The sequence below is a fragment of the Carlito syrichta genome, unplaced genomic scaffold (genome assembly GCF_000164805.1).
Source record: "Carlito syrichta isolate Samal-C Ts95f unplaced genomic scaffold, Tarsius_syrichta-2.0.1 Scaffold103356, whole genome shotgun sequence".
NCBI lineage: Eukaryota > Metazoa > Chordata > Mammalia > Primates > Tarsiidae > Carlito > Carlito syrichta.
This window is the reverse complement of record NW_007047452.1, coordinates 59248-72227: the sequence shown is the minus strand read 5'-3', so window position 1 is coordinate 72227 and position 12980 is coordinate 59248. Positions and strand designations below refer to the sequence as shown.

Sequence of the window (12980 nt, the reverse complement as noted above, 5' to 3'; positions counted from 1 at the left end):
TGCAAACTACATTTACCAAAGCTCCTCTATTATCCTCTTAAATTCTGCCAGTGAGAGGCAGTGCTGGGAGATGAGAGGCAGGAGGAAGAAGTGTTTCTGGCTTAGGCTCAGAGACTGAATGTCAAGTGATGGCTATGGCAGAAAGGGACTCTGGAAGCCTTGGTGACATCTGTACCTCTTTGACAGTTCCAGCATTTAAAGTAAAAGCACCTCCAAAAGCAGCTTCCTTTACTAGAACTTAATACCCTTTCTACCAAGCATGGTGGCTCACGCCTGTAATCTCATCACTTTGGGAGGCAGAGGAGAGAGGATCACCTGATTCCAGGGGTTTGACACCAGCCTGGGTAACTTGGCTAGACCTTGCCTCTACAATTAAAAAAAAAAAAATGTAGCTGGACATGGTGACACATGTCTGTAGTTCCAACTACTTGAAAGGATGAGGTGGAAGGATCATCTGAGCCCAGAAGGTCAAGGCTGTGGTGGCTGTAAGCGTGCTGCTGCACTTCAGCCTGGGTGACAGAGTGAGAATCTGACTCAAAATAATAACAATAATAATCATGATAATAATATCCTTTCTTCCCTTCTGTTTCTCCAGCATTCTCTTTCCCTCTTACATCTTAGGAATACCTTTGAAAACAATCCCCTGGAGTCAATTCCCTGTTTGAAATACCCAGCAATTTCTTATTTCCGAACTAGATTCTAATACAGCAATTAAGTTGATACAGTCAAGCTGCCAAAGTGAGCTCCAGGCTGTTCTCTGACTTAGTAAGTAGAAGAAGGATAATATCATTAATGAAATAGATTGGAGAATGACTAGGTTTGGATATAATGAATGTGAGATGCCAATGAACTACACATGTGAAAGTGTAATAGTCACATATTTAGCCCTTGGCACTCACAGACATCTCACAGATCACCTACCAGCAACTAAACCGTACTTCTTCATGAAACAGTGAAAAATAAATCACTTCATATTAAATAGTATAACATTGGAATCAATTATTTTATTGTAATGACATTTGGCTTATAATAAAATTTTGGACATTGAGGAACTTACTGATTACTAAAACAATCACAATTTTATACCTTACATTTTTCTAACATGTGGTAATGTGTAAAACAGTTACCTGCATTGCAGGCTCATTAATACATGTTGTAGCCGGGCTTGGTGGCTCAGCCTGCAATCCCAGAGCTTTGGGAGGCTGAGGTGAGTGGACTGCCTGAGCCCACGGGTTCGAGACCCACCTGGGCAACTTGGAAAGACCTCATCTCTACAATAAATCAAAAAATTAGCCAGGCATGGTAGCGCGCGCCTGTAGTTCCAGCTACTCGGAAGGCTGAGGTGGAAGGATTGCCGGAGCCCAGCAGGTCAAGGCTGCGGTGGACGGGAGCGGCCACTGCACTCCAGTCTGGGTGACAGAGTGAGACTCCAACTCAAAAAAAAAAAAAAAAAAAAATACATGTTGTGCAACTAATTTGTTTGCCATGTTCCACCTGGTATTTTTCTATTCGAGCAGACAATGCAGTCTCACTTTCTGCCTCCCACATTAGTAATATGTAATTTATTGTCCAGTCTGTTGCTCAAATACAACGTGGAAGGACATTCTTTTTCTTCGAAACGCCAGTTGATATTTTGTTTTATATATATCTCTTTATTTGCTTTTTTGTGCAATTTGAATAGAAAACTTCAAGGAAACATACATCTTTGAAAAATTTGTGCTGGCATAAGTTTGCCCTGCATTATAATCCCAGTGATCTCTATATGTCCCCTTGAGAGGTGACATCTGAATACAAAGGATTAGATATATGGCATGGGAGTTCTATGAAGAGATCTGAATTAGAGATATAATTAATAGAGTCAGCAGCATACAAATGTAGTCAAAGCCAAAGAAGCAGCTGAAGTTGACTAGTAAAAGCTGATATAGTAAGAAAAGAGCTAAGGACTAAGGCTTGAAAAATCATTTAAAGGTAAAGTAGAAGAAAATAAGTTAGTAAAGGAGACTCAAGAAGGAATGTTTGCAAGGGGGGGGTGTAAACCAGTAGAAGGGATATTATGAACAAGGTGAAGAAAAAAGAAAATGAGTCTGTTGGATTCTGCTCTACCTCCTGAGAGTCCTGGTAAGAGGAAAGCTGCAAATTCATCTATCATCCTTATTTAACAGAATTAAATGGGGTAAAAATTATCAATAAAAATTAATAAACAATATAACAAAAAGAACCCTGGACTAAACAAAAGATATACAACTATTCCTAGCTCTGCCACTAACTGCTATATTACGTTGAGTAAGGCTTTTCATTTTTAAATCTAAAACACGAGAAGACTAGACGAGAAGCTTGAAACTTCTTGTAGGTAATACAAGCCTTGCTGCATATGTAATCTTAATAAAAATCCAAAACGATAAAGTGGATTAGGCACAGCTGCTCTGTTTAAAGCAAGATAGAGGTACCATTTCCCTGCTCACTCATCACCCCTCCATCCTGCAGTCCAAAACATCAGGAAAAGGCAAAAACAACTCTGATCAACTTACCTGTATCTTCCAAATTTTAGTGAGCTCATCTAAAGACAATTTACTGCCCAAGAGTTCAATAATTCCCTTTATACGATCACAGTATTGTGCTTGGTCTATGTTGCCTAATAGAAGAAAGACCAGAGAGGAAGCCAGATGCAGTGAACACTGACTCTCTTAATTTAAAACAATAGTAACTTGATGCAAGATTATTTAAAAGCTAATACAGTCAAAGCAACAACCTTGTACATTTTAATACATATATACATATACGTGTGTGTGTGTGTGTGTGCACGCATATATACATTCTTTTTGAGTTGGAGTCTCACTCTGTCACCCAGGCTGGAGTGCAATGGCATGCTCACGGCCACCACAGTCTCGACCTGCTGGGCTCAGGCGATCCTTCCATCTCAGCCTTCCAAGTAGCTGGAACTACAGGCGCACACCACCACGCCCGGCTGATTTTTTTATTTATTGTAGAGACGAGGTCTCACCAAGTTGCCCCAGGTTGGTCTCGAACCCCTGGGCTCAGGCAATCCTCTCGCCTTGGCCTCCCAAAGTGCTGGGATTACAGGCTTGAGCCACCGCACCCGGCCGCACAAAAATATATTACTTAAATTATGTGTTAAGCAATTCTTATTTTTCTGAAAACAACTTACCTTCCAGTGCAATTGACAGAACTGAGTTTTCAACAAGCCAATCTAATAGTCTATCTGTATCTATAGCATTCTTCACAGATTTGGATAAAGTGCTATCTTCTATTAGTTTGGTTACCTAAAAAGACAGGATTATTGTGACTAAATCTAATATACATTATCAAAATCTTCATATATAATCTATGATTTTTACAGTGTTACAATGTGGTCCAATAATTAGCTAAAATGGATCAAAGGCCAGGTATGAGAAGTCAACAGACTACTATTTGTGATGTCTCTTTAAAAAAGAACAAGGAGCCACTCTTACAGCTCTCATGCCCTGGCCCACTGCTGACTAGCTCAAGGATGAGCATCTAAACCAAATCTCAATTAGGGCACTTGCTCCAAATTTTATTCGTAGAAAGTATGCAGAAAGAGTCAATCCCTCTCTGGTGATATGAACTGCAGGAGGTGAAACTTGGGAACTATCCAAGGCCATGATCTCTACCATATGAAAAATGCCACACAACAGGTAGAGAGGAATGAGGCCAATATCAGAAAAGCAGAGACAAGACTTGGACAGAGTCCTGGCAGCAGTCAGGTCTCAAATTCCAGTTGTCCTGTTGCTCATGTATGTCCTTGCCCTTTCTTGGTTTGGTTATTCAATTCTCCACTTATGTGAAATAGTCTCGCCTTCTTCTGATAAATTTCTCTTTTGGCCTAAAATGGCTCAAGATGAGTTTATTTCACTTACAGTCAAGAATTCTAATACAAAACCAAAGGAAAAATAGCTGGAATTTTAACTGAACTGTACTGGCTCCACTTGCCACTCACCAAAACTCAACTATGCTGTTTTTGTGTATATGATACAAGTTTAGGAAGCCAGAGGGAAAATTATTTCCATCATTTAGCATAGACCAATATAGTTGCAGTCATTCTGGTTTTGTCCCAATTCCAGTCAGGAGATCTGGTTTAAGTAAACCTATATCTGAAATGAAATAAAAGGGACTGTGCCCTTAAAGTAAAAAGCAAATCTTAAAGCATGTATCTAAGGTAGCACATTCTAGGAAATTTCGCAAAAATACTAAATACTTCCAATATTTCAGAGAGTGAATTTTTATTTTATTTATTTATTTTACTTTTAAATTTTTTATTTTAAAGACATGGGGTGCAATTCAGGGTTAGGTATGCAAATATTCATTACGCAGAAAACCCTTGTTGATGAGGTGTGCTCTCCCAGAGAGTGAATTTTTAAAGTAACACATATAAGAAGGCTTTACTAACAAACAGTAACAAATATGTTCACCATTTATACATAATCAATGTTATCTCTTTTTTTTTTTTGAGTTAGAGTCTCACTCTGTCGCCCAGACTGGGGTGCAGTGGCCGCTCCTGGCCACCGCAGCCTTGACTCATTGGGCTCCGGCGATCCTTCCGCCTCAGCCTTCCAAGTAGCTGGAACTACAGGCCTGCACTACCACACCCGGCTAATTTTTGATTTATTGTAGAGATGAGGTCTCGCCAAGTTGCCTAGGCGGGTCTCGAACCCATGGGCTCAGGCAATCCACTCACCTCAGCCTCCCAAAGCACGGGATTATAGGCTGTTATCTCTTTTTATAAGATTACGAGCAAGTATTCTAATCTTGGCAGAGCCTGGCGCCTGTGCCTTCAGTATTGTGGAAACGTAAGCAAAACTTACTTCCTTGAGGGAATTCATCTTAGCACTGAAATGGGGTGATTTGAGCATGCGCAGTAGGATGTCTAGCCGCAGGTCATCCACAACTGTCACCAGATCTGGTTGGAAGCGCATGCAGAGTAACTTAATGGCAGACAGGAGCTCGGGGATGCTCACCAATCTCTTTCATTGAACAAAAACAAAAACACAAAAAGAATTGGCGAACCCATTTTGATCCCAGTTCTTACAACACGTCCACAAGTAGTCTGGTGGTATCTGACCGATATTCTACATGGCCAATTAAACTACATTTTGCTTCTAAACAGAGCACATGGGCGAGCAGCAAAGGAAAGGGAACGGTCCTGTGAGAGAATCAAGGTAGACAACATCAATCATGTCAAAATTAAATGTTACAGTTGCTTTAAACATCTTTGCCTAAGTTTTGAAGCTGTGTTATTTTATAGCTTCTTGTATTCTATACCAATTGTGATACCATCAAAATCATGTAAAATTCTGAATGGTATCAATCATTGAGAACACTATATTCATTCTACTGACAACAGTCACTGGTACATTAGAAATAGCACTTTTTAGTTAGAAAATATAAAATTAATTTGATGTAAACTGTTATGTGATCAGAATCCAAGCAGGAATGGTGTATGAATCTTGCCAGGTCCTGGCTCCGCTTCTGTGAGCTAACTGGCACTACAGCCTCCCTGGAGAGAGCACTTACCTTGTCTTTGAGGTCCTTCTCTTCCACGCTCCGCACATCCTGGATTGTAGTAAGAATGACTGGGTCTAGCATGGGCTGCAGAAATAAAATGTTACAGTTAATAAGAACACCTGAATCTGTCACAAAAGCAGAAAGGAAATACTTTTTCATTTACAATTCACAAAGGACAAGGTGCAATGAAAAGATATGAGTTGCCACTAACTAGCTAATACTGCCAAATAAACTCTTATCAGAGTTGCCACTAACTAGCTAATACTGCCAAATAAACTCTTAGCTAACCCTGTGCCTCAGCTTCTTTAATGTAACATGGCCCAATTCCTGCCATTACTGTCTTATAAAGGTAATTCTGAAGAGCAACTCAAGACATATGGACTAATGCTTAAAACATTAAGCATGAGTATGTACAATTCTTGTAATAAATTTTTCTTTAATTGTAAAGATGTTGGATAGTAGTAAATATTTTGTGTTTGATTTTTTTAAATGAATACAAGCACAAACCATGCAAAATCAGCTGTCATATGAACTACTCTTGCTTGGTGATGTGAATAAGACCTGAAGATGAGATTCATATAATACATTGCTCCAGAATGGTAATATAGCCAGGTAACTAACTCTACATAGTATGTGAGAAGTGGTAAAACACTAGTAGATCTTTTTTTTTTTTTTGAGTTGGACACTCACTCTGTCGCCCAGACTGGAGTGCAGTGGCCGCTCCTGGCCACCGCAGCCTCGACCTGCTGGGCCCCAGCGATCCTTCCGCCTCAGCCTTCCAAGTAGCTGGAACTACAGGCGCGCGCTACCACGTCCGGCTCATTTTTTTGATTTATTGTGTTGATGAGGTCTCGCCAAGTTACCCAGGCGGGTCTCGAACCCGCGAGCTCAGGCAATTCACTCACCTCAGCCTCCCAAGGCGCGGGATTACAGGCTGAGCCACCGAGCCCAGCTCTAGCTAGATCTTAATTGCCACTTCCACCTGAGTAAGATAATTTTTTAAATGTAGCTGACAAGGAAAGAAGATAAATAATATTTGGCTGTCAAAGCCAAGAGTCCATTAGCAATGACTTAAAATGACATCAGACAATTAGCCAGACAGAATTTCTTTGTTTACAGTCCTGCCAATTGTACAGAAAGGAGTAAGAGCTGTTATGATTAAGTGGTAGGTCAGAGTGTTCTTGTTAGCATGTGCCAGGCCTTACTTAATACTTACTGCAACTCTGTAACAGAGGTATATATATATTTTTATGACCAGTCTACATGAGGAAACTGAGGCACAAAAGTCAAAAAAGTCTTCCAAAGTCACACAGGTAGCAAGTGGTAGAGACAACTGTTACATAAGCAACATGTACAATGGTATGAATTTATTGCTGAATGAAGTTTGGATGGTTTGATACAATTAAATAAAAATGGAGTTAGATATGCTTGGTTGGAAATTCATATACTTCTTATCCTTTTTAAATACACTCTACATACACACACACACATCTGGGATTTCTAAAGACCTTAATATTAATTACCAATTAGAATATTTATGCTAAATTCCCTTCCACAGAGCAGTATATAAGAGCATGCATTTAAATTCCAATCCTGATCCTTATGATTAAAAAAATCAATCATTAAATTATAAATATTTATCACTAAATTATTAAAGTCAAATCACTTTGCTTCTTTATGTCAGTATTTCAGCTAAAAATTTAATGGTTATATTTATATGGTTATAAAACTGAAAGAACACTAGTTGTTTCTAAATAATTTAATACACAGAATAAAGAAATGATATAAATAGTCTTCCTATTTCACTTAAAAATCTTGCAGTATTACCTTGACATTTAAAGAAAGCATTTAACATTTAGAAATAATTGAAATCAACAGAACCTACTAAAAAAATCCTATCTCCCTTATTAAAATGGCTCTAAATAAATCTGACGTTAAAAAGAAGAAATAGTACATATAAAAACATTGTTCCAGAAGTCCACTATACTTTCAAAACCATTTATGGTGGTATGCATGTATGTATGTATGTATTTACTTATTTATTTTTGAATTAGAGTCTCACTCTGTCGCCCAGACTGGAGTGCAGTGGCCGCTCCTGGCCACCGCAGCCTCGACCTGCTGGGCTCCAGCGATCCTTCCGCCTCAGCCTTCCGAGTAGCTGGAACTACAGGCACGCGCTACCACACCCAGCTAATTTTTGATTTTTTGTAGAGATGAAGTCTCACCAAGTTGCCCAGGCAGGTCTCGAACCCGCGGGCTCAGGCAATGCACTCAACCTCAGCCTCCCAAGGCGCGGGATTACAGGCTGAGCCACCGAGCCCGGCTTTATGGTGGTATTTATTTATCATTTATCTTTTATTCTTTTGAGTTGGAGTCTCACTCTGTCACATAGGCTGGAGTGGAATAGCATGACCATGGCTACTGCAGTCTCGACCTGCTGGGCTCACGTGATTCCTCCACCTCAGTTTTCCAAGTAGCTGGGACTACGGGCATGAGCTACCATGTCTGGCTAATTTTTTTGATTTATTACAGAAACAAGGTCTCGCCATATTGTCCAGGCTGGTCTTGAACTCCTGGGCTCAGGTTGTCCTCCTGCCTCAGTCTTCCAAAGTGTTAAGATTACAGGTGTGAGCCACCATGCCTGACCCATTTATGGTGATTTTTGTTTTTTGAATTGGAGTTTCACTCTGTCACCCAGGCTAGAGTGCAGTGGCACACTCACGGCCACCACAGCCTTGATGTGCTGGACTCAGGCGATCCTTCTGCCTCAGTCTTCCAAACAGCTGGAACCACAGGCATGTGCCACCATGCCCAGCTAATTTTTTGATTTATTGTAGAGACAAGGTCTCACCATGTTGCTCAGGCTGGTCTCAAACCCCTGAGCTCAGGCAATCCTCTCACCTCCGCCTCCCAAAGTGTTGGGATTACAGGCTTGAGCCATCGCGCCCGGCTCTACGGTGATTTTTAAAAAGCTCTGTAAAAGTTACAGGTTTTACAAACGTATCTATTAAATTAAATTATAAAATAAATTAATAAAGAGGTATTTCAATATGACATTTTGTTCAGTAAAACATGTTAACTGAAATGAAACGGAAACAAGAAAAGTAGAATAGGCTTTTAGCATTAGAAAACTAAACACTCACAGCTCTGACCATTCTATGGCCTGCTGACTTCCAATTCTGCAGAGGCAGGAAGTCAGATGAGACACACTGTTAAGCTGTTATTTGGAAGCAAGTGACTGAGCTAGTAAATGAGCCTAGCCGACTGCTCAACACTGATCTGATCTGATACACAATGGCACTGAACTCAAACAATCCTATAAAGCAAATAGGGATATTTACTTACTTTATAGATAAGAAAATAAAAAGTAAATAAAAATTATATTTGAATAAAATGATAAACTGAAAAGGCAAATAACTTTCTCAAATGTCAGAGGTCTCATACTTCAAATTATTATTAAACATGTTTTATCCTCTGATAATATTTTTATTAAAAAATAACTAATCTGACAAAAAGGAGCTACTCTAGATTAGACACAACTCTGAACAACCTGACAAAAAGGAAATTATTACCATCTGCATGTCTTGGATCATCTTCTGAGGTCACGTGAAATGGCTTAACCTACCTGTACCACTGAGGAATTCAGGTATTCTGCACACACTCCTAAGGGTTGCACCAATGCTGAGACAGCCTGGAAAAAGACAGCAAAGGTTAGAAATAAATTTAAGAGAATTCTTTTCTGTCAACATTAAATAAATCATTTTTCATATGTCAGAGAAGTTTAAATAGTGATTTGATCAAGTCATGAATGAAAGACTAGACAACTAAACTTGGATAGGAAGAATTGAGATTAATTCACTTAAATTATTATAGAAAGTTAATGTGATTTAAATCAGAATGCCAACAAAACTTTTTTGGAGAAATGGATGAAATAATTTTAAAGAATTTTTTTTTCTGAAAAGGAAAGAATAGTGAATGTAATATTCTGTTAACAAAAAACAATGAAGGCTTATTTGAAGAAAATTATAAAACTTTAAAAATACATTAAAGAAGCCTGAATAAATGAGGAAATATCATGTTTCTAAAAGGAAATGTCAATTTTTAAAATGTCAATTCTCCACACACTGACCCATAAATTTAATGCAATTTCAAACATTATCTTAGTAGAATTTTATGTAGGAGAATCTGATAGGTTGACTATAACCAGAAAAGTAAGATATGAGAACACTAATAAAAATTTTAGAAAAGAACGATATTAGGCAGAACACACACTACCAATAATTAAAAAACAGTATTATAAAAATGGACCAAAGAATGAATGAGTTAAAAAAATGACTGGAACAGAACTCCAGGAACAAATCCATATGCAGATGGGACTTTGATAATATGACAAACCCAGCAAATACAAGTAATAACTAAAAGAGGGATTACTTAATAGAATATCTTACAACTAGTAACCTAGTTGGAAGAAAATAATACTGAATTCCTATTTCACAAGTTTTTTTAAAATTCTAAATTAATTCAAGGCCTAAGTTTAAAAAATTAAACTATAAAAATATAAAAAAAATATTTTTATAAGCTTGAGGTAGGGGAACACTACCTAAGCAATTCAGGAAATGTTTCAGTCATTAAGGAAATATTAGACTACATAAAATTTTGAAACTTCTATACAGCAAAAGATACCACCAATAAAAATGAAGAGAAGAAAAGTACTAGAGAAAAGAGTTACATATATGCAAGACAGATACTGCATTGTTATGCTTAACAGAAAAAGAATTCCTAAAAATTAATTAGACAAATTACCCAAAAGAGACCTAAATAGCCAGGTTAATTTACATAAAAAATGTAAACAGTCAGTAATCATATGACGAACTGTTCAATTTCACAGGAAATCAGAGCACTACAAATTAAATAATAAAACATCATTTTTTTGTGTACCATATTAGAAAACTGAACATAGAAAACATTAACACTAATGAGAGTGCTATGAAATGGGATTGTGGGAGTACAGATTGGCACAAGCTTTTTAGAAAGAGATTTAGCATCATCAATATAATTTTCAAATGTATATACAGTTGACTATTGAACAACACGGGTTTGAACTGCATGGTTCCACTTATATGAAGATGTTTTGAACACATGAGGACCAAAAATACAGAATTACCAGGATGCAAAAATCCATGTATATGAAGGGTCATCTTTTCATATATATAGTTCCACAGGGTCAACTGTGGGACTTGAGCATGTGTGGATTTTGATATATTCAGAGTCCTGGCACTGACCCCCAGTATACCAAGAAACAACTGTAGTCTTTAATCCAGAAATCCCAGAAACAGTTGCACATGCACATAAAGACACATTTATAAGGAACACTCTCTGTAACAGCAAAAACTTAGAAATAACCCAATGCCCATTAATATGTGATCATTTGCAGAAATACACTTAAGTCATTAAAACCACTGAGAGGGGCCAGGTACAGTGGCTCATGCTTGTAATCTCAGTACTTTGGGAGGCAGAGGGGAGAGGCGAGAGGATTGCCTGAGTCCAGAATTTTGAGACCAGACTGAGCAACTTGGCAAGACCTCGTCTCTACAATAAATTAAAAAAAAAAAAATTAGCCAGGAGTGGTGGTATGCACCTGTAGTCCCAGCTACTTGGAAGGCTGAGGTGGAAGGATCACCTGAGCCCAGCAGGTTGAGGATGTGGTAGCCATGAGCATGCCACTGTACTCCAGCCTGGGTGATAGAGTGAAGCTATGACTCAAAAAACCAAACAAAACAACAAAAACTCACTCCAATGCCATGGCTGAGTTTTACCATCTACTCAATACAACCTAAATAATATAATTCTATGTCAACCACAGCAAACAACACAGTTGTTCTGAAAAAATGGTCTGACCTTAAGAAAACAAATCTTACAAGAATCTTTAACTGCAGGACATCTGAACACAATGAGGGGTAAGTCCAGATTCATATATATCTATCCTTAGCCAATTTTCATCCACGTAGGATAAAATTTGGGAGTACTATTTTTGTTTTGTTTTGTTTTGAAATAAATTGACTACAGGAAATTAGTGAGTGTTTTAATTTTTTTTTTAAAGAGACAGTGTCATGCTGTCACCCAGGCTGGAATACAGTGGCATGGTCATAGTTCAATGCAGGCTCAAGTTCCTGTGCTCAAGCACTCCTGCTTCAGCCTTCCAAGTAGCTAGGTCTCCAGGTGCACCACTACTCTCCACTAATTTTTTTTTTTTGGTAGAGACAGAGTCTCACTATGTTGCCTAGGCTGGTCTCAAACTCCTGGCCTCAAGCAATCCTCCCACCTCAGCCTCCTAAAGGGTCGGGGTTACAGGCATGAACTACCATATCTGGCCTGTTTGAATACTTTTTTTTGAAAATTTTAAAAATGTGGGGTATAATTCAGGGTTAGGTATACAAATGTTCATTATGCATGTACCCTTGTTGATGAGATGTGTGTTTGAACACTTAAAAAAAATCAAGTTAATATCTGATATTGCCCAATGACAGTTCTTGAGAAACAGGTAAGCTGGATAAAACGCTGGCTCTAAAGAGGTTTTTCTTTTGTTTTGCTTATTAAATCACTACATACTATCTTGCAGGTCAACAAAGTCATGTTTGACATACTAATCTAGTCAATAAGGATCAAAAGGACAATCCAGCAACCTACTTAACTTCCAGGGAAAAATGACCTTTAGGACAAATGCTGGGGTGCCAAGAAAGGGTCAGTCTATTACCATACCCTCAGTCTCTCCACTTGACCACTGCTATTTCCCTCATCCAAAGAGGGATCATGGGTGTCCTTTAGTCATGGTCTCATAGAAATTAACTGATACTGTAAGTACAATTTGCAATATACAATTGGGTATATTATTTTACCACATTATTTTCTGCATTGATCAAATTACAATAGCTAGCACAGTGTCTTATTCATGCCTAATATATAGTAGTTTTTAACTGAATGATTAATTAAAGAAGAGAATAATTTGCTCTCAGTTACAAATAGGTCAGCAGTGTGAAGAAAATTAAAAGATTAGTTATTCCCCTTACCATAAGGTTAAATTTTTTGAAAAAATGAAATTGAATGAAAACTGCACCTGAGGGATGATTCCAAGTGCCCATGTTTTAGCCTTTTAGTGTCTATAAGGTTCTGTAACACTAAAATGCTTACTAAAAATTTTGTCAAAATATTTTTATTTGTGCCTGAGTCTATGAAATAAATTTCAATTTATAAAATCACTTAACTGAGTCATAAAATTGTTATGCATATATATATATATATACTGGCCACATACAGCAACTATCTTTAAACAGTAAGATAATTTCATGTAACCATCACAAGGCAAAGGAAAAACAGAAAAAAAATAAGCATTCTACATGAAAATTTGGTTATGATTAGGAGTAAACATTTCTTTGGTTATC

General features: G+C 37.9%; 1 protein-coding gene across 1 annotated transcript in view; it reads right to left on the bottom strand.

Annotated features, from left to right (window-relative positions):
• The window catches only part of USP24 (ubiquitin specific peptidase 24), a 116347-nt gene that overhangs the window by 90558 nt on the left and 12809 nt on the right, over positions 1–12980 (bottom strand). Inside the window, exons 7-11 of the mRNA XM_021716013.1 lie at positions 9167–9232; positions 5551–5625; positions 4842–5000; positions 3167–3281; positions 2529–2632 (exon numbers count right to left, since the gene is read on the bottom strand). Coding sequence (XP_021571688.1) covers positions 2529–2632; positions 3167–3281; positions 4842–5000; positions 5551–5625; positions 9167–9232 — 519 coding nt within the window. The remainder of the gene's footprint in view (positions 1–2528; positions 2633–3166; positions 3282–4841; positions 5001–5550; positions 5626–9166; positions 9233–12980) is intronic.